This window comes from Dipodomys merriami, unplaced genomic scaffold (genome assembly GCF_024711535.1).
Source record: "Dipodomys merriami isolate MVZ:Mamm:240054 unplaced genomic scaffold, mDipMer1.0.p SCAF_29, whole genome shotgun sequence".
NCBI classification, from domain to species: Eukaryota; Metazoa; Chordata; class Mammalia; order Rodentia; family Heteromyidae; genus Dipodomys; species Dipodomys merriami.
Genome location: NW_027204381.1, coordinates 5,253,912 through 5,275,581, shown reverse-complemented (window position 1 = coordinate 5,275,581; position 21,670 = coordinate 5,253,912). Strand labels below are relative to the sequence as shown.

The 21,670-nt window shown below is 41.9% G+C and overlaps 2 protein-coding genes across 3 annotated transcripts; one reads left to right on the top strand and one right to left on the bottom strand.

Moving 5' to 3' along the window:
- Positions 1-2,037: 2,037 nt before the first annotated feature.
- LOC138838864 (prostate and testis expressed protein 3-like) lies at positions 2,038-12,958 on the bottom strand. The gene is made up of 3 exons (XM_070038268.1): positions 12,810-12,958; positions 9,224-9,346; positions 2,038-8,640 (listed from the first exon to the last, which is right to left on the bottom strand). Exons 1-3 carry the CDS (start codon positions 12,949-12,951, stop codon positions 8,516-8,518), a joined length of 390 nt encoding a protein of 129 aa, XP_069894369.1. The 5' UTR covers positions 12,952-12,958; the 3' UTR covers positions 2,038-8,515.
- On the top strand, positions 8,085-20,855 carry LOC138838865 (prostate and testis expressed protein 2-like). Of its 2 annotated transcripts, XM_070038269.1 has the most exons (6): positions 8,085-8,224; positions 9,073-9,188; positions 15,837-15,968; positions 16,115-16,138; positions 16,628-16,756; positions 17,079-20,855. In XM_070038269.1, exons 3-6 carry the CDS (start codon positions 15,917-15,919, stop codon positions 17,213-17,215), a joined length of 342 nt encoding a protein of 113 aa, XP_069894370.1. In that variant the 5' UTR covers positions 8,085-8,224; positions 9,073-9,188; positions 15,837-15,916; the 3' UTR covers positions 17,216-20,855. The 2 variants fall into 2 exon arrangements, with proteins under 2 accessions (XP_069894370.1, XP_069894371.1); XM_070038270.1 differs by lacking the exons at positions 8,085-8,224; positions 9,073-9,188 and having other exon boundaries at positions 15,680-15,968.
- Positions 20,856-21,670: the final 815 nt, after the last annotated feature.

The window sequence follows — 21,670 nt, the reverse complement described above, 5'->3', positions numbered from 1 at the left end:
GTTGAAAAATGGCTTTGTCTTGTTTTGTCTATTATCCTATGACTGCCTTAGACACATTCCCAGCACACATATAGGCATATTTGTACCAAAACATGTACAAGAATGTACCTGTTCTCTTTATTCATAATAGTCTTAGTGTGGAAGATATCTTCTAATAGGAAAATGGATATCATACATATGAAACCCATAATTTGTATGAAATTCAATGAAAATAAATTCTACTACTGATATTGTGGAGAAACCTTACAGTGCTGAGTGGATGAAGATATGTACCCCACATAAAAACTAGAAATTAATTTACTATAAGTCCCAAGATAAACAAAACCAATCTTTTACATTATCTTTGCAATTTGGATACTAGTGTAGTTACATTTGGAGAGAAGAAAGATGTGCAATAAGGGGGAAGGTAGGGCAGAAGGTGTGGCTTAGGTGGTAGAATGCCAGCTTGTGAGTGAAAGCATCAGACCCTGAGTTCAAGTCCAAGTCCTGCAAGAAATCAGTGGGGATGAGTATTCTAATGCTTCCTAGTCTCTAATGATCGCTAATCCATTCCAGTTCACAAGATTGGACTGTCAGATAGTTTAATTGCATGTGCATATTTAAACTATAGAACATGATGGTTTTTGCATGTTAATATCAATGCCATTGTATATTTATTTTTGTTATTACTTAGCTTAGAAATAAACAATGATCTTACTTACATACTTTTTGAATAAAACAGGTCTTAGAGATCATTCAAAATGTCCTATTGCTGGGCACCAGTGGCTCCTGTCTATAACCCTAGTTACTTTGGAGCTTGAGATCTGAAGATTATGGTTTGAACCAGCTCATACAGGAGAGTCCATGAGATTCTTACATCCAATTAATCACCACAAAGCCAGAAGTAGAACTATGGTTCAAGTGATAGAGCACTGGTCTTAAGCACAAAAAAGTCAGGGACAGTGCCAGGCCCTGAGTTCAAGCCAAAGGACACACACACACACACACACACACACACACACACACACACACACGCACACACTACTAATTTTTAGAGATTTCTACACAACATATTACCCTATCAGTTTTAGTTCTCAGCTATGAAATTGATTTCATTTTCTATGGGGAAGATAATTCTTCTCATTTTGCAGACACACAGGATTTTCTCTAACACAGGGTAATCTCTTTGATATAGCACCAAGCCCTTCAGAGGCTGGTACCATGTTCTTGGACTTCCCAGCACCCAATATCATGATACTCCACCATCATGGGCCAACATCTTTCTTTTCATAAATTTTTTTTACATTTTTATTGTAAAAATGCTGTGCAGAGGGTTTACAGTTACATGAACAAGGTAATGAGTCCATTTCCTATTGAGCATTGTTGCCTCCTCTTTGTTTTCCCCCTACCATCCCTTTCCTTCCACCTCCACAACTACCCCCACCCCCTCCCACCTAAGTTGTAAAGTTCATTTTCAACATAGTGTCTTGTACATCTCATTGTTACAATGGGTCAACCTGTATCCTTATTTAAGCATTTTGTTTCTTCCCTTCCCTTCCCCGAATTAGAGAAGTGTATGTACAAGATGCAGGGCACCAACATCAAATATAGTGAAAGCAGGGGTAATACCGTGGGGGCACTCCTCCTCTTTATTAGGTCAAAGACACAATGCTGGGAAGACTTGGTTACCTCCAGTCTCTTGGTTTCCGGGCCGTCCATGGTCTGTGATCAGCAGGATGAAGATTTCTGCTCCCCGTCAATTCTTGGTGGCAGTGAGTAGAATTCGCTCGCAAACCATGTCTGGATGAGCCAATTTCTTTTTTTTTTTAATTTTATTTTATTTTATTTGTGAACATACTGTACAGAGGAGTTACAATTACATGGGCAGGATAATGCGTACATTTCTTACCAAGCATTGCAGCCTCCTCCTTTGCTTACCCTTCACATCCCTTCCCAGCCTCCCCCCCCCCCCATGAGCCGATTTCTTTATGAGGTACCCATTCTCAGGCATTTTGGTACCGTAGAAGAAAATTGAGTAATATCAGCTGAAATTACAACTCCATTATGTCATGATTTTATTTGTTATGAAAGAAATAAAAATTAAACCCATTTCTCACATGAAGTTCACAGGTGTTGCTTGTTCTTACTTGTTGTAATCATATGAATTATATACTTAAAATATACACTGGCTTTTCTTTCCTTTTTTTTTTAGGTCCTAGACTAGAAATGGAACTTGGTGCCTGCATCTTTTGCTCATTGGCTATTGCTGTACCAACTGAACCATGCTTTCCAACTTCATATTGGTCTTAAAGTTACATGCTCGAGAAAATTGTTAGTAGTTAGTGTATAACTTCTATCTTTTGCCACAAAATAGAAGGGAAATTGTGAGAGTAATATTCAACAGGCTTCAGGGTTATTAAGAGAAATTTGACCAACAATTTTCTTTATGGTGTTTTTACAGGTATTTCATGTCTGACTCTTTTTTGATCCTTTGCATATTTTATGGCTAGGTAATAATAATGGATTTTCATTTTTATTTTCTTTCTGGCTTTTTTGCTAGTTAATTGGAGATAAGAGTCTCAGACTTGTCTGCCCAGGTTGGCTTTGATACAAGACCCTCAGATCTAGCCTCCTGAGTATCTAGGAATACAGGCATGAGTCACCAGCCCCAGCTTAATCATGGGGCTTGAATTCAGGGCTTGGACACTGTCCTGAGCTTTTTGTTTAAAGCTAGAATTCTACCACTTGTGCCACTGCCCCATGTTTGGCTTTTCAGTGATTAATTGGAGATAAGAATCTCACAAGCTTTTCTGCCAGGGTTTGTTTTGAATTGCAATCTTCAGAAATCAGCCTCTTATGTACTAAGATTACAGGCTTGAGCCACCAGCACCTGGCTTTATTAGCTTTGAAAGTCCTTTTCAGATATCTACCTTTTAAGGGGACCTTCCTTAGCACTTTAATTTGAATGTCTTCTAGTTCCCTTCTAGTGATCTCTCTCACTAGATCCCAATCTCTTTTTGAGATCCTCAACTAGCTCATGGTAAAGTGGTCAATGATGGTTTCTTGAATCATAAATTTGTTAACAAATTAGCCAATGAGTACAAACTATAGGAATAGAGATAGTAGTTCAGCTTTGGGGAACTTCTATAATGAATGAGAGATGGAATAGAGGCCTTTGGGTAATAACTCTAGTTATGAGGGAATTGAGGTGCACACTCTCCTGGGAATGCTATGGGAGATTGGGGAGGGTGCTTTGGGTCTTGGTTGAGTCTTGTTTGCTATGAGATTTTACAATTACATGACAGGTAAACAGGCCAAGGACATACCACAAGAAAGGAACAGTCAGCACCTCCCACAGAGAGCTACAAGGGACAAAATGTCCTAGAATGTTCCGTGCCTCTGCCCCTGCTGGGCATAGTCATTCTGTCCTGTCCATTTGAAGATAATTCCTGAGAACAGGGGATGGTTGGGGGGAGACTGAGAGAATGATGCTGGTTTCAAAGCAGCACATAAGGAAATACCAAGAGATGAATGTGGGATTGTAACAAGGAAGAATTTTCTTTTCTTCCAGGGAGGCCTACTGAATGCAAATAAGAATAGTACTTGCACAGGGGCTGGGAAGTTGGCTCAGTGGTAGAGTGCTTGCCTTGCATGCATGAGGCCCTGGGTTCAATTCCTTGGCACCAGAAAAAGCCAGATATGGCACTGTGGCTCAAGTGGTAAAGCACTAGCTTGAGCTGAAGAGCTGAGGGACAGCACCCAGGCCCAGAGTTCAGGCCCCATGACTGTCCAAAAAACAAAACAAAACAAAATCAAGAATAATACTTGCATAAATTGCTTCTGTTATGAAATGTTTGAGAGTAAAGAGGAATGATCTATAAGGTGATTTTGCCTACCTTTGAAGGGAACTATGTTTTGCAACTTCACTACAAATACCTGGGTTCTCTTCATTCTCTTTCCTACTTGAGCTTCAAGGCTGCCGAATCTCATCTTCTTTCATTTCTTTCTCCTCCATTGCAGGGCTTGCTGGGTAACTTAACTTGGACATGGCCTTGGAGAGTCTCATGGACTTTTCTGCCTGAGCTGGCTTCTAGCCATGATCTTCAGATCTCAGTGTCCTAAGTAGCTAAGATTACAGGCATGAGTCATGAACACCTGGCTATAGTTCCTTTTTATTTCTAAATTCTTCCTTTAAAGAACCTTTTCATTCTGTGTGTTTTTCCTCACGTACAAAAATCCAGATATGAAAGTAGAGTATTATCAGGGAAAGGAAAAGAGATAATGAGGGGAAGGGACAAAAGAAAAATGGGATGAATATGAGCAAAAGGCATTGTATGCATGAATGAAAATGTCACTATGAAACCATTATTTTATACAGGTAATGCACACTAATAAAATAAATAAATATATAAAAGGTAAAAAAGAACTTTTGTATCTCCATGGTTATACCACTATATATCATCTATATGTTGATAATCCACCCTCCTGTTTCTATTTCCTAGTTCAATTTCATCCCCAAGGCTTAACGATTGTATATTTGGTCACTTTTACTCAACTCTTTTACTACACTTTCGGTTATAACCTTTACTCAAAGAGCCTTAAGGACATGTGGAGAATGCCTTTTATGCACTGGCATATAGACATTTCCAGAACCCATTGTTTTGTGGACCACAGATTTCTATTTCCTAAAATAAGACACTTGTGAACATCTCCCCTCCCCTAGAATGATTTTTTAAAATCTAACTCATTGGTACCTATTTTGCTGATCTATCTTACAATCAACTTGAGGATTGAGCATATTTTTCATAGAAGTAGTTTTGTTGAAGTTTTCATAAGACCGACATCACAAGAGAATGATTATTGAAATCCATATGTGAATGCAACCAATTGATCAACATAAACAAACAACAAATGGAAGGATGGCCGTCATACCCTGTGGCAATTAGCACAATCCAGCAGGGAGCAAAAGAGAAAGTGTTTCAGAGACCAGCTTGCTGGAATCTTCATTCCTTCACTGCACAAGGACTCTCACGACAGTTAAAGTCTGCTTAAGACCTTAACCCTAGCCATTGTAATGTGGTATGGTCACATTATGAGCTGACTATCTTGAGAGTGTGTGTTTGAGGGTAGGTGGGCAAAAACATCAACTTCTTATTTTGTTCCTGTATTATTTCCCAATGGAAAAAAATTAAATAGAAGCAGGGCACTGGTGGCTCACATCTATAATCCCAGCTACTCAGGAAGCTGAGAGCTGAGGCTCATAGTTCTCAGCCAGCCCAGGCAGGAAGTCAGGAGACTCTTGTCTCTAATTAACCACCAAAAAGTGGAACTGTGGCTCAAATGATAGAGCACTAGTAACCTGAGCACCAGGACTAGCATACTTACACAAAATTAAATAGAAATCTCAATACATTTCAAAATAAGAAATACAATTTGGTTGGGATACCTTTTTAAATACGGTCCCAAGCATACATAACTTCTTTGAGGAGATTCAGATTATTCTATTCTATTCTTATTTTTCTTCCTAATATTTAGTCCTATGAATTGTCCGTCTCTTCATATTTTCATTTGCTTCTGCCGTTTGCTCTCGTGGGACATTTATCTTTACTTAGATCTGACTTAATCTTCCCAATTCTGAACTCTCACTATAGCAAAAGCCCAGCTTACCATTTCCTCCTAGATTCATAGATCCATAGTTTTTGGGTTTATCTACATTTGATTCAAGCATCCACTCCTATTCAGTCACCTAGAGATCATGGGTACTTGTGACATGGATAGCTCCTTTTCTCTCCAAAGAGAAAGGCTTCACAAAGCCCTATAATGTCAGTTTCTTGATCTTATACTTCTAGCAAACGATGAGAAGATAAATTTCTGTCGAGTAAATGGTATTGTGTTATGCCAGCCTAGCAAACTAACATGGAGTCCTGTTGCAGATAACTGAATCACAGACATGATTGCAAAATGATCAGGGCTAGTCCCTGACTCTCGTACCCTCTTCTAGGCCCTTGCTATGCGAAGAGTTAGAGTTGAGTTTCTGGATTTCCCAAATGGGAGCACCCAGGATGCGGCCTCTGGGAATACATGGGGGAAGTGGAGGAGTCGCTGGGGGGGGGGGGGAATTCACAGACATGACTTAACTTAGCATTATAATCTTAGAAGTTGTGCCTGACTCTGGGTTTGGTTTGGGAATCTCTTCTAAAGGTTCTAGATCAGGGCCTATCTGCCTTCTAAAAGAAAACTACTTGTCTGAAGAATTTGCATCTAGAAAAAAAAAGTTCTTACAGGACTGGAAATTTGATCGAGTCAAAATATTATAAAAAAAAAAAAAAGCACTTGGAGACTCCCAGAAGAAAAAAAAGGGGGGGAGCATCCATGACACAATTATGGTTACTTCTTGGCAGCTACCGAGCCATCTGAGTAAGTCTTTAGCAGTTCATTCCTCTGGTTAGAGCAGCCCAACTCTAACCCCTGGGTCTGGGACTCCCATCTCATCTAATCTCATGACTAGCCACCCATGTGAGAGAAATCAGTCTGTTCTGAACCTTAGGCCCTCACTTCAAAGGCCATCTAGGAGACACTGTTCTCTGCCTCCTGCCCATCCAACATGCAAGCCAAATCTAAGCTGTAGGGGAGTGGCCACTTCCAGGGCAGCCCCTGCAGGCTCTGTCTTGTTGCCTTGCCTAGAAGGTGAGTGGCCACTGCTTGACGGAAGCATCTGTAATCTACTCTGCTGAGGGCTCCAGGTGGCTTCTGAGAATCCCAGACTTCACACCTCTTATGATTTCCTCCATATTGGGGAACACAGACAGCACAGCACTTGACCTTGGGGCAATGTAATGAATCCCATACAGTTGGGCTGTGTGGCAGTAGATCTTTCTTTACCCAGGTAATCCGATAAGAAATGTCATAACAAATGCTCTGTAAGCATAAGACCTATACACATGGTGGTTCTCCTGGTGGTTCATTCCATATAGGTTTCTTTGCAGGAGAGGCAGGCAGAAGTTGCACTGGAGAGCAATAACATCCATTCCCTCTTTGCCAGCCTGATTTCTCACTCCTGCCATAGGAAGGCACCAGAGGAGCATTTACTGTGCTATGAGCTCAGCCTGTAGGATGAGGCAGAAGTCTGGGGGTGTTGGGATGGTTTGAGACTCACAGTAAAACCTCTCACATCCTTGAGATCCTTGTAACCTAGTTGGGACAATGTTTCAGGAGGGGGCTGCCGAGAAACGCTTCAGAGTCCATCTGAAGAAGTTTGCCATTGTGGTTTTAAGGCCTTCCTACAATTCTGTCTTCTCCAAGTTTGATCAGTGAAGCTACTTACTATACCAGGCACATGACAAGAGATGATCTGTGAGAAGACGCAAAGTTCTGTTCTATACATCTCTCACCTGGATGTTCGTGTCTCTGGCTTGATCACCAAGAGCAAGATGGATCAGTATCTCCCTCTAACTTTAATTGCGATGTCATTCTAACCAACTCCTGTTTCTTGTGTAGGAACAGGTGCTGAACTGTATGGCTCTTAGGATCAATTCCTTTATTTTGTACATGTGGTAAACTAGGACCTTCCATATCAAGACTGTGCCAGGTTAGTGTGGAGTGCAATTAGGGAGGGGATCAATGGGTCTCAGGCTGAAGGCTACCTTGGGTTGGCCATACAGAAGGAGATGGAGAGTTAATGGTTTCCCAGTAGGAACCAGGAAAGCAGGACAATGTCCTGCAATGGCTCCTGCCTCATTATCAAGACTACAGGACATTTCCTTTTAAGGACTTTGTTTTTATCTTATTTTCCCCCTGCTCCCCTAGAGAGGGAAAATAAACATAATTCTGGGCTGACTACAAAGAAGCCTAACCCGACATCAAACCACTGCCTTCCCTTCCCTTTTTAGGGGTCAGGGGGAGGCTCAGGTTGGTGCCTCTGGGCAGGACAGGAACAGGACATGACAGGACAGCGTGTCCTTTAGCCCTTGGAGTAAGAAAAAGCAGTAAAGAATGATATGGTTTTGGATAGGAGCCAGGGTAAGAGGGGAGAGGGCTACAGCGCTAGCCTCAGGAAAAGACTCAGGGAAGTTCTAGAGGTTCAGATGCCAGAAGTCGGGAACAGAGTGCAGGTTGGATACTACGTCCTCATCTTCCTGATGGGCAGAGGGAACCCAGCATGTGTCTGGCTTATCTGTAGTTCCAAGAAGTTGCTAGAGTTGACAAGTGTTGAAAGGCTGGCTGACATGGTGGCTGATACTGAGAGGTAGGCATACAACTTTCCTTCGATTTCTCCAGTGACTGACTTCTGTATTTTCTTTCCAGTTCTAGGCCTCACCTTCTATATATAATGTCACATATACATGACATTAACACACACACAGACACACACACACACACACAAATCACAACCCACACCTGATGTCAACCATGATGCTTGTTGGCAAGAATGTGCAATTTTGATGGGCTGGCCTCAAATGATGACTCTCCCCTTCCAGCCTCCTGGGAAATTGGATTAACAAGGGTGTACCATCACACCTGGCCCAGAATGAATACCCTACATTCTAAAGTTACAATAGTTGCTCTGGCAGCATCGATGCACATAAGTCCGATTGTTGAGGTCGTATTTCAAGTTATTGCAGAACTTCTGACACACCATATATGATACTTGGAGAACATCATCTGAAATAGGGGAAAAAAACAGAGGGGGGAAAAAAACCAGTGATCTAGTTCTCCAAGGCAGACAAGATCTGGCACCAAACAGGTAAGCATAGGGGAAGCTTCCCAGCATATATCCAAGAGGGTAAATATCTATATTCCAAGAGGTCCAGTGCCAAAATCGCTGGCTAGGTGCAGGATCGACTTATTTGTATGATAACTCCTTAATTTTTTGTGCTTTGTTATATATTAGTTGTACAGAAAATTGTGTGGTATTTCCATACATATATATTAACCATATGACTCTGTGCATCTTTTACATCTCTTTCCCTCCCCCCCCCCCCCTCACCAGAAGATTAGCAAGAGTCCTGTGAGGTCTTCAAAGGCCATCTCTATTTGACCATCTTTCCTGGGAATATAAAATCCTCACCTCTTTCTCCTTTCCCATTTTCCCAGATCCTCTTCTGTCTGTGTGCAACCACACCCAGAGCCTTTTGTATCTTGGTTCGTCCCCCAAGATGGCCTCAGTTTGAGATGTAAAACTGCTGGAGTGCTGTGCTAAGAATTCTAAGGTTTGTATACTACCTCCCCTGACCCTCTGACTTACCCTTGTAGATCTTCAGGCTCATGCAGGACTCGTGCTCCTGAGCAACGCAGATGCCATAGCCTCTTCTGCAGTGGTCTGTCAGGGTGCGAAGGTGGCATGTTACACATATCAGTGGTGTTGCTGCTGGAGAGACCATAGAGCTTGATGTGAGACTGGGAAATTGAGATTGGAGATACAGCTGGAAATAACAGATTTGCAGAGCTGGGGGGTCTGTGGAATGACCAACAGGTGGATAGTAGATGAAGAGCTGGTGGCACAGTATCTAGATAGTAAATAGAAGGACCTTTGAGCAGCTCCTCATCTTACCGTGATGGCCAGAAAGTGCCATAAAAAAGATTCCAGTTCTAACTTCAGCCTTTTCAGTGGACATAACTGAGCAACAACCTCCCTGTAGTTGGTTTCTCTTGCTTAAAAATGGTGCTATTAGCTGGGTATCAGTGGCTCATGGCTGTAATCATAGCTACTGAAGAGGTTGAGATCTGAGGATCACAGTTCAAAGCCAGCTAGATTCTTAGCTCCAACTAACCACCAAAACAAAAAGTGGAGATGTGGCTCAAGTGATGGAATATTAATCTGGAGCTAGAAAGCTCAGGGATGGCAGTCCAGGCTCTGAGTTCAAGCCACAGAACCAGCACACAGACACAGACACCAATACAGACACAAAAATAAACACACACAGACACAACACACACACACACACACACACACACACACACACACACACACACAAAATGCTATTAATGTTGACCTGGCTTATTTAACCGGGATGTAAACAGGCATTAGTATAGGCTGGGAAGGTGGCTCAGTGGTAGAGTGCTGGCCTTGCATGCATGAGGCCCTAGGTTTGATTCCTCAGCACCACATAAACAGAAAAAGCTGGATGTGGTACTGAGGCTCAACTGGTAGAGTGCACAGGCCCTGAGTTCAAGCCCCAGGACTGGCAAAAATTTTTTAAAAAGTATATATTAGTTGAGCACTGGTATAATCCTAGCTATTCAAGAGGCTGAGATCTGAGGATTAAGGTTCAAAGCCAGCCCGGGCAGGAAAGTCTGGGAGAATTAATCACCAGAAAACCAGAAGTGGCTCTGTGGCTCAAGTGGTAGAGTGCTCGCCTTGAGCTGAAGAGCTGAGGGACAGCGCCCAGGCCAAGAGTTAAGGCCCCACGACTGACCAAAAAAAAAAAAAAAGAGGCATTAGTATGATCATGTGAGCAAGTACTTTTTGTGTGTGGGTGTGTGTGTGTGTGTAAGTACTTTGGTGTGTGCATGTATGTGTGTGTGTGTGCGCCCACATGTGTGTATACATATGCACTCACAAGCGTGTCCTAGGACTTGAATTCAAGGCCTGGGCACTGTCCCTCAGTTTTGTTTTGTTTTTGTTTTTGTTTTTTTTTGCTTAAGGCTGGAATTCTACCACTTAAAACACAACTTTACTTTTGGATTTTATTTAACTATATTTTTATTATCTTTAAGTCATTGTTCAAAGGAATTGCCATTCAACAAGTTAATTTATAAGAACAATGCATTTTGATCCGTCACCCCTTTCATCATCCTCCCCCATCTCTCTCAACCCAGCCTTGCCCCTCAATCTTCTTACTTTCATAGGATATGCCTTGAATATCGTAACTGCATTCTCTCTTCCTCTTTCTATTTTTTAAATTTAACTTTAGTTTGTTGTAATAGTGATGTCAGAGGGGTTGCAGTTACATAAGTAAGGTAATGAGTACATTTCTTGTTGAATATTGTTACCTTCTCCCTCTTTTTTCTCCCACATTCTCTCACCCCTTCTCCCCCTCCCCCAATGGTCAAGTTCGTTGCCAACATAGTGTCTTGTGAGTATCACTGTTGCATTGGTTCACTCTTTGTCCTTTACCTCACCATTTTGTTATTCCCCTTCCCATTCCCAAATCAGATAAACATATATACAAGACATGGGGTACACAAATCAAAGACAGTGACAACAGGGGATAAACCAAAAGGGGAAAAACAAAAGAAAAAAGAAGTAACTTCATAGAGTACATCAAAAACAAAACAAAAAAACCCTCTTGTTTCCACATCTAGGAGTTCATTTCAATTACCATCATTTTATATGGTCAGCTATTGAGCTGTTGTGATACTCTGCTGGAACTGTCCTAGGCTTATACTTATTAATACAAATGAGGGAAACCATGGAGCCTATGTTTCTTTGGGTCTGGCTTACTTCACTTAGTATGATTCCCCTCCCCACCCTGCAAGCCTTTACAATTCCTCATGAGTGGGTCAATGTCATTCTTTCCAATGGAAGCATAGAACTCAATTGTGTATACACCACATTTTCTTGATCTATTCATCTACTGAGGGGCATCTAAGATATGGTAAATAATGCTGCAATGAACATAGTTGTAGCTGGTTTGGTTCCTCTTTTTATTCCTCTTCTCCTCTCCCCTTGACCTCTTCCACATCTTTCATGTGCCTGCCTGGTATTCATTTTGTTGGACTGTGAGGGTTTGGGTTTAATTTTTTTTTAAAGTAAGTCTCACAGATTTTCTTTCCTGCGCAGCCTTCAAAGCACAATCCTCAGATCTTAGCCTCTTGAGTAGCTAAGAGCCACCAGCACCTGGCTTGAACTTTGAAACCTGTCTCCTAAGCTAGTGACTCTATGATGCTTTTTGTTGAATATGGCTGCTTGGATATTGTTAGTGGATGTATTTTGAGCTTCAAATGGATTTTTAAAAAAAGTTCTTATGAGTTAGAGCACCGCTTGTGATACCCTTCATGAAGGTCTGTGGAGGAAAATCATTGAAGTACACATTCAATTAAAGAAAAATTCCCTCCTCCCCCCACTAAAGTAAGAAAGAAAAAGAGTATTTTACTGAACATCTTATTTGATCCATGTTCTGTCAAACTGTATCTGATTTAACCTCTATAAAACCATTGTCTAATTAACAAGCAATAGAAGAGAACAACAGAAAGAGTAACACTGCTCAAGCAGAATTGTACTCATACACTGACATGTGGAATTGGAAACCCTCTGTATAACTACTTAAAGGTAATAAGAAATACCAATTAAAAAATAAACCAAAAAAACCCAGCACAGAATTAAAGAGTGACTGAGCCATATTTTACAAAATCTGATTAGAGGGCATTCAGAAGTCTCTTTCCAAAAATATAATTGTAATACAAGATCCCTGAATGAGTATCAGAACAAATGTCCAAGACTAAACCAACCACAGAATTATCCATTCTAGAGTGGCTAATTTACTCAGCAAGTGGGTATAAATATATCCACAGAAAGAATGTAGATTGATGAGCAGAAAAGATGATCTAAGAGAAATTTCACTCATGTTTTGGATTGTGAGAATGGTAGGAATCAAGGAGAGAAGCAGGATACAGGGGAAGTGATGTAGAAGCTTGCACACTTGCTTGGGAATAGGGGGAAGGTGAAAAAGCACAGGAAAGTTGACCGAGAAATCAGAAGGGACATCCTCAGTTCAGGCTCTGCTTCCTGCTAGCCCAGGGTGATCCAGGCCTACTCCTGAATGGCTCTGGCTGTGCTGTGGGCTCTCGACCCCCTGCTACTGAAGCTCACTCCTCAGGCCTTGACTTACCCACAATGAGGCAGGAGAGGGAAAAGAGCAACAGGAAGGGTTTGTTCATTCTGGCCCAGCAGTCTCTTGTGCAGAAGAAAAGAAACCAGGGACAGCAAGCACAGATCTTTAGGCTTTGGGAGGAAGTTTTCCCCTTTGCCATAAGAGAGTGATTAATTATTCATGCCTCAGGGATAGTATGGAGTTTCTAGTCATACAAGGTTTTCTTCTCGGAGCTCAGGTTCATTGGTTATCCTTCCCACAACAGGCAACAATTAATAAATAATTAATAAATGCTGGAATTTTCATTGAGCTAACGTTGGTATTTAGTACTACCTTTTTTAGTTTTTATTTTTTGGTCTTGGCTCTGGGGCTTGAATGCAGAGCCTGGGCCTGGTCCCTGAGCTTTTGTGCTCAAGGCTAACACTCTATCACTTGAGGCACAACTCCACTTCTGGCTTGTGTGTGTGTACGCACACGCGGGTATGTGCAGTTAATTGGAGTCTCATGGACTTTCCTGCCCAGGCTGGCTTCAAAATTTGAGCATCAGATTTCAGCTTCCTGCGTAGTTAGGATCGCAGATGTGAGCCACCAGAACCTTGCTTATAATCTTTATCTTAGTAATTACAGTTGTCCCTGAATATGCATGTGATTGGCTCCACGAGTTTCCAAAGATACCAAAACACAGATTCTTACCATATGAAACATGTAGCATTTTCATAAGTATATATGCACATCCTTCCATATCCTTTTTTTATTTTTACTTTTTCTTGTCAGTAGACCATCAGCCTTGAGCAAAATGCTAAAGGAAAGCTCCCAGTCTGAGTTCAAGTCCCAGTGCCAGCACAGAGAAAATCACTTATTTGTATTAACAATATCAAGAATGCCATTTCACCTCTTCTGTCTCTTGTTCTCTACTTCCCCCTTCCCCTTACCAACCTCTTCTTCCACTGTCTTGACCATTAAGTGACATCATGACCACTTAAAATGATCATGTCACTTCACTGTCTGGCTGTATTATCTAGGTGGTACAAGGGCCTGAGATATGGCTTTCATCTCATTTCTTTGTCGATCTGCCTAAAGAGCACATTCCATTTTTTTAATTTTTAATTTTTTATTGATATTATAAAGATGACGTACAGGGGCTGGGAAGGTGGCTCAGTGGCAGAGCGCTTGCCTTGCATGCCTGAGGCCCTGGGTTCGATTCCTCAGTACCACATAAGCAAAAAGAAAAAAAAAGCCGGAAGTGGTGCTGTGGCTCAAGTGATAGAGCGCTAGCCTTGAGCTGAAGAGCTGAGGAACAGCGCCCAGGCCCAGAGTTCAGTCCCCACGACCGGACCCAAAAAAAAAAAAAAAAAAAAAAGATGACGTACAGATGGTTACAGTTACATAGTCAGGTAAGGAGTACATTTCTTTTTAGACAATGTCACCCCTTCCCTTGCTCTCTCTCAGCTTTTCCCTCCCATTGCCACCCCATAGTGCTTTTCTTTTTTCTTTTTGCCCATCCTGGGGCTTGAACTCAGAGCCTAGGCACTGTCCCTGAGCTTCTTTTGCTCAGTACCACTTCTAGCATTTTCTGTGTATGTGGCATTGAAGAATCAAACTAAAGACTCCGTGCATGCTCTGCAAGCACTCTACCACTAAGCCACATTCCCAGCCCCACATTTCATTTTAAAATGTAGAAACACTTGTTTCTTATTGTTTTAGGATCCTAGCAAATGAAGAATCTCATTTCCACATCTTTATTATATATTTTTCTAATCAATCTAGGAGAATGGACTGGGGCCATTCAAAATAGGATGTCATTAATTTATCCAACAAATAGTATTGGTATTTTTCTATGTTCAAAGTTTCCAGCTGCAGAGAATGCTGTGGTAAATAAAACAAAAACCTCAGAAAATAGGAGAAAATGAGAGAGGAGTGTTCAAAAAGAAATGTACTAAAATAAAATTAAATAAAAAAGAAATGTACTTACTACTTTACTTACATAACTGTAACCCCTCTGTATGCCACTTTTACAATAAAATTTAAATTAAAAAAATAAACAAAACCTCTGCTTTGTTTTATTGGAGGTGCAAGGAAGTGAGCGTAGGTAATGAGATTGTTACAGAAATATAAAACAAAGCCAGGTACTGGTGACTCACACCCGTAATCATAGCTATCCAGGAAGCTAAGGATCACAGTTTGAAGTAGCCTGGGCAGGAAAGTCTATGAGACTCCAGTTAGTCAACAAAAAGCCAGAAGTAGACGTATAATTCAAGTGGTAGATCAAGTCTTGAGTGAGAAAAGCTAAGGGACAGTGCCCACTGAGTTCAAGCCCCAATACGAGCAATAAAATAAAATGATAAAATAAGAGGAAGGATGGAAGCCAGAGGCTGACATTTTTCTAGAGACCAATGAGGAAGTGCTGTTCTGTTCTAGAGGGTAGCAAGCACAGAGAATGTGTCTTGGAGATGTGGCCATTGTCCAGATGTGGGAAGGCCCTGTAGACTCTGAGAGCTTGGGCTTTTCTTCTACGTGTGATGTGGAGTCACTGGTAGGTTATAAGCAGGGGTGTAGTCACGTGACTTATAAAGTGCTCTTTAACAGCTTCATGGAGAAATCATTATAAAGGAACAGAGTGAAAAGAAGGAGGCAAAAAAAAAAACCCCAGTAAATAAGGCTGTTGTTTTGTCTAGACAAGTGCTGGTGATAGATTTGATTATGGTAGTGGCCGTAGAGATAGAGAAAAATGGACCCAGGTGTGAAGTTAGTTGTTAGAATAAATAAAAATTTCCTGTTGGATGAGGCAAAAGGTCTTATACTAATATATATATATATATATATATATATATATATATGTATATATATATATATATTTAGGACCTGAGACTGGGATGTAGGAGAAGGAGCAGGAAAGTCATAATGTTACCTTCCTTCCTTTGAGGACCTGGGCAAAATCAAAGTGAGCATACTCTTTGGATTGCTGGGAGAGAATCAGACATGATAGTCTGGTTCTGGGAATGTGGAGGTACTGTCTGTCCTCAGAAGCTTATGATTCTGATTCAGATGAATAGCCCAAGGATAGATCACAGGAGGAAAACAACCAGTACCTTCTGAAGGAGGCTGCACATATCAGAAGTCCCAGAATGCGCTTTCTGTTTCTGCTGGGCACAGTCTTCCTGCTCTGCTCAGATGAGGGTAAGTCTTAGAAGCAACGAGGGGTCTGAGGGTTGGTTATGAACACACAGATGCTGGGGAAAGAGAGATCCCCCAAATTGGATCTTGGGGCTGTAGCAGGTGTCTGTGAGAGGATAACACCACAGATTTTTCTCTTCTCTTCACAGGTGAGCCCCACAACGCTCACAAAGGTATGGCCGTAGTTGGTTTCAAGACTTTGGGGAGCAGATAAGCCTACTGTCCGTGGTAACATCCTGTTTTTAGACATAAACTTAATTTGTAAGAGAAGGTTATAATCCATTCTTGCTAGAGAATCCCTAGGAATTATCTTTGTCCAGACATCTTTAGTCTAGTTCTTGAAACTAGGAGGTTAAAAAACAAAAAAAAAAAAACATTGTTTCCTTCTTTTTTGCCCATGCCCGGACAAAATCATCAGCCTAGAAAAGGGATTTATTATTTGAATTCCACAGATAAATTCTCCAGGAACCTTGAGCTCTTGAAAATGTTAAATAACATTTGATTTCTGTTCATACAGGTGACCTCTCACAACATTCTAATTATAATCCTAATCTAAGAAGATTAAGAACCACTAGGCCAGACTAAACTCCTGCAGACAAGCCTCTAAGTCCAGAGAACCTTCCAGACCATCTCCTCTAAGCATCTCTTTCTGTATCTGGCAGAAACTTCACTCATGTGCTTCAGATGTAAGAGGTATCATCTTGGGTGGTGCTATGATTTCATGAGTTCCTGCAAGCTACAACATAAACAGTCCTGTGCTACTGAGAACTTTTACATCCTCACACATAAAGGTAACAGATGATGGTGTACAGCATCATGGGGAAAGACTGCTTCCTTCAAGTGGGAGGCTGTGACACTCTCTTGAGTGGGTGAACGTGAGAGTTTTACTAGAAGGCTGGCCTGCATTGGCTTTTCCTCTGGACAACATTGATCGGAGGCAAAGTTCACATCTGTTACATCTATCCTCTGGGTCTGTAATTGGTCGACTCAGCTTTGTAGCTATTTGGGGATGAGAGAAACGTAAGTGAGGATCTGCAGATAGGTCATTCTAGGAATACAACAGTAGAAAATGGAATCATTCCAATTGTATTCTTTCTTCTTTCATCTCCTCAGGGCGAAGTATGTATCATTATTCAAAACTGTCTTGCATGACCAACTGTGAAGACATCAACTTCTTGGGTTTTGAGAAGAGGATAGAACTCATCTGTTGTAAACACAGCAGCTACTGCAACCTCCCTGAAGGTGTCTAGTTTTACACTGGTCCTAGATTCGCCTTCATTCTTTCACTCACTACTTCCTTTAATCTTTCCCTAAAGCCTGTATTTTGCTCCTCCTCTCCTAATCAGCCTTGGGGGTGGCGGGGAAAGCTAGCTAGGAGTAAAACAGAGAAGCAGTCATAAGAGAAACAGGCAGGGTAAGAGAGATCAGCCTTGTGTGTGATGAAACACTAGACTGGATCCTTGCCGAGCCCTCTTATTCATGTCTAGAATGGAGTTTTGATTTCCTCTTGATGCTACTGCCACAGGCATGATTACTTAGAATCTCCTATATGGAAATGAAAATTTGGGCCAGAATAACCCAAGATTATACTGAGAATTCTGTAGCCATCCTCTCTTCATCTATAACCATTCTTGGGATTGGGATTGTCTTTGGATCAACCTCATAAGTTTCTGGCATTGATAGGCCCCGGTGGCTCATGCCTGTAATCCTAGTTACTCAGGAGGCTGAGATTTAAGGATCATGGTTCAAAGTCAGCTCAGGGAAGAAAGTCCGTGAGATCAGTGTCTTCAATTAACTAACCCCACTCCCACCCCACAAACAAAATCTGGAAATGGAGCTGTGGCTCAATTTGTAGAGTCTAGCCTTGAACAATAAAGCTCAGGTTCTGAGTTCAAGACTCAGGACAGGCATAATACGTTTGCCCATGGGTTCAGGAAGCAGAAGACAGCTAAACTAAGTTCCCCAATTTGATATGAGCCAAGTCTTTCTCTGGTAGAGTTATTCAGGTAATTTCAATCCAGAAAAAAAAAATGGGCAGACATAGGAAGGGACATGTTGGGCCATGGCAGTTTGTGGAAACTCTGGCCTGAGAGACAGGTTAGTGTGAGTGGAACTGGACTGATCATAGTCCTGGCTGGCAGCTTGACTTGGCATGTGATTGAACTAGGTGATCGGATCGGGGATGGAGGCCTTGTGGGAGGATTGCTACTAGGTTTCTTCTCCTGGGAATGAGGAAAGATGCAAATGACTTCCCATGATAATTAAAGACACCTATAGAACCAGTGTGAAGTTTGGATAACAACCAACTCTGTGTTTGATGAAGCAAGTTATGAACAATTGAAGGTTAAGATAGCAGAAAGGGAACTGCCCTGAGAAGAGCAGCAGGAAGACACTGAAGGAGACAAACAGAAAGAGACAAGAACCAGCTTCCTGGGACAGAGTAACGCTGACATTTCTGGTTAGGAGACCTTTAGCTGTTCCTGGACCTCATTCCCATGAGGTTTTTCTGTTTCTCTTCTTGTATTATGTCACATAAAACTTTTTTTGTGGGGGGGTACGGTCTTGTGGCCTGAACTCTGGGCCTGGGTGCTCTTCAGCTCAAGGCTAGTGCTCTACCACTTGAGCCATAGCACCACTTCTGGCTTTTTTCTTCTTTTTGCTTATGTGGTGCTGGGGAATCGAACACAGGGCCTCATGCATGCAAGGCAAGCGTTCTAGCACTGAGCCACCTTCCCAGCCCACATAAAACTCTTACATGAAACAACTACCCTTTTCCTTGAGGTGTTCTCTCTCTCCTTTCTCTCCTTCCTTCCTTCCTTCCTTCCTTCCTTCCTTCCTTCCTTCCTTCTTTCCTTCCTTCTTTCCTTCCTTCCTTCTTTCCTTCCTTCCTTCCTTCCTTCCTTCCTTCCTTCCTTCCTTCCTTCCTTCCTTGCTTTTATAATTGTGGTACTGGGCTTGAGCTCAAGGTTTTATGCCCCTTGCTTAGCTTTTTTGCTCAAGGCTAGTGCTCTACCACATTAAGCCACAGCTCCATTTCTGGTTTAAAAAAAATTTCTTTATTGAGATTAAGTGATTGTGGGATAGTGATACTTAGCTAAAGTTACAAACACATTCTAACACAAGGAAAATTGTCATTCTCGTGGTCTATAAAGCTTATGAACTCTACAAACTTTGACAATACAAACATTTTTTGAAACTGGGTGATATGTATATTTCTTTCCTTTTGCTTAGTGTAAGCTGTTCCCTCTTTCTCTCTCCATTTCTGGCTTTTTTTTAGGTGTTTAACTTGGAGATAAAAGTCTCATGGATTTTCCTGCTTGGGCTTACCTCAAACCAAGATCCTCAGCTCTTATTAGCTAGGATTACAGGCATGAGCCATTAGTGCCCAGAGGCCCAGCTCCCTTTTGCCTTTTGTTTTTCTGTCAGTCCTTGAGCCACAGCGCCACTTCCAGTTTTCTGGAGATAAGAGTCTCCTGGACTTTCCTGCTCAGGCTGGCTTTGAACCGTGATCTTCAGCTCTCTGCCTCTTGAGTAGCTAGGATTACAGGCGTGAGCCACTGGAGCCCAGCTTTAAAATTGTATTTTTTTAAAAAGAAGAGAGTTCTAATGATAAGGTCTCCTGTTTTAAAAGCAAATTCCGGCACCCTGACCCTCAGAGCACTTCATGTGGGTGGTTTTGATTTGATTTTGGTGCCTCACAAATTCCATCTTCTTAGTCAATGTGTCCAGTTGTGGAGTATTGGCTTCTGACAGCTCATTTGTTTACTTACCTGGAGATTTGCTCTCTGCCAAACAGGAACTGCTTTGTCCACCCACTAAACTCCCATCATGAGTGTAGACCTCAATCCATGAATGTCTGGCCTCTCGAATCAAGGTGGGAGTTAGACTCCAGAGCTGACCTGACCCATGGGAGACAGGGAAAGCTGGTCTCTCCAGCTGACAGTAGATTTGTGTTAACATTTTCTCCACAACTTCCTTTGTTTCCTTTCATTCTTTGTTCAGTTTTTAAATTTTGGTGGCAGGGATCCATGCTAGGCAAGTGTCCTATCTAAAGCCCCACCCTTTATTTTACGTCTTTTTGATTATTACTATTACTAGTTGTACAAAGGGTTTTTATTCAACATGTCAATTAATGAATACAACACATCTGGATCAACATCACCCTTTCCATTGATCACCCCACTCCCCACCCTATCATCTACTCAACATCACCCACCCCCTCAAGACAATCTCTAAACTTTAACTTGACAAGCCCAAGTGTTTCATCTCATTGGGAATGGAACTCAAAAACCAAATGAGGTTAGATTGGAAAATGAAGTTGGATTCTGGCACTCCTGAGTGACAGTTATGTGCAGTGTCCAGACTCATGTTGAAGTAAGGAGGTCAGGTCTGGCTGGCACCATATTGGCCACATGGTGGATGGTCGGGTGTGGAATCTTGTCTTCATGCTGGGGAAGAAAACCCCTTGCCCATCACCTGCCTTCCAGGTGATGAGAGTGCTTGGATCCCTGGTGGCAGGGGTGGGCACTTGGCTGATAGGTTACTGAACCTGTCAGTCCAGTGACTAGAACTGGGAATTTCCTGTGGACCTGCCCCCTGCTTGGACCCTATTTAGGCCCAGCCCAGCCCAGCTGCCAGAACACCATGCCGCTAGTCTCCATGATCCTGTCCTGGGTCCTGTCTCTTGGCTTGCCTCTGGTCGTCAAGATGTCCCAAATCAGCTCTCTATCAGAGCTGAATTGGCTTTTGGTATTGTTTTTGTTCTTTCTTTTCTCTCTAGCATGTTTCCTAACTGTGTTATGTGTGTTTGAGGGCTGCAGGCCTATTAACAATGGGCTGCTTGCAGACTTCTAGTGTTGTAATAAAGATTCCAATATTCCATCTACCTAAGTGTGGCTTCTGGGATGATTCATTTTACGACAATGTATGAGAAAAATCTTTTTTTTTTTTTTTGAGAAAAATCTTTCTTATGAGGTTTTCTTACAACCTAGATAAAGTCTGTCTAATTCTGGAATGTATTTTTATCTGCTTCAGCACATCTGGGGATAGTCTTCCTAGCTTCATTTTCCAATTTCTACAATGGATCAGATAAAATCTAGAAGAAAATTTCTTTTCCAACAGAAAAGCCTAACATGCTCTCATATAGCATTTGTGGACTGGAGATAGACTTGTGTTGCAAATAGTTAACTTGCTATGTTATACAGGAAGGTTTTTGTAAGGTATAAGTAGGTTTCAATAGGTAGCTGATGAAGAAAATACCACATGGTATTCAGACAGGAAAAGAAGTTTATTTACTAAACTGCTGCCCCTGCCGTGCATGGTGGAGGGGCATGGCTGAAAAAGGGAGCCCCACCCCTGGGCCAGGACTTAGCTAGGCCAGGGACAGGAAGAGGTGTGGCCAGGCGGGGGAAAGGTGTGGCCACACCTCAGGGCCTGGGACCCTCCTAAGGTCCCATGGGAGGCATGTGACCAGAGGTGGCTCAGGATGTGATCTAGTAGGAGGGGAAGGTGACTGCTTCCAGTTGTGCCAGTTACCTTAAGTAACAGATACTTAGGTAACAGAAACTTGTCCAAGAGGTATGGAGGTATCTGCTCAGGGTCTGCATGGCCAGGGCAGACCTTACTGTTTTTTTTCATATATCTTTCTAAAATGATAATTTGATCATAATCTGTTGATGATTATCCATATAACATTGTATGTCAAG

Coding starts and splice junctions, on each gene's coding strand:
- LOC138838864 (XM_070038268.1), bottom strand. CDS start 12,951: ATGGCAAAGGGGAAAACTTCCTCCCAAAGCCTAAAGATCTGTGCTTGC. Junction 9,347..12,809: donor CCTCTCCTGCCTCATTGTGG/GTAAGTCAAGGC, acceptor TGGTCTCTCCAG/CAGCAACACCACTGATATGT. Junction 8,641..9,223: donor GAGCCTGAAGATCTACAAGG/GTAAGTCAGAGG, acceptor CCCCTATTTCAG/ATGATGTTCTCCAAGTATCA.
- LOC138838865 (XM_070038269.1), top strand. CDS start 15,917: ATGCGCTTTCTGTTTCTGCTGGGCACAGTCTTCCTGCTCTGCTCAGAT. Junction 16,139..16,627: donor GCCCCACAACGCTCACAAAG/GTATGGCCGTAG, acceptor TGTATCTGGCAG/AAACTTCACTCATGTGCTTC. Junction 16,757..17,078: donor TTACATCCTCACACATAAAG/GTAACAGATGAT, acceptor TCATCTCCTCAG/GGCGAAGTATGTATCATTAT.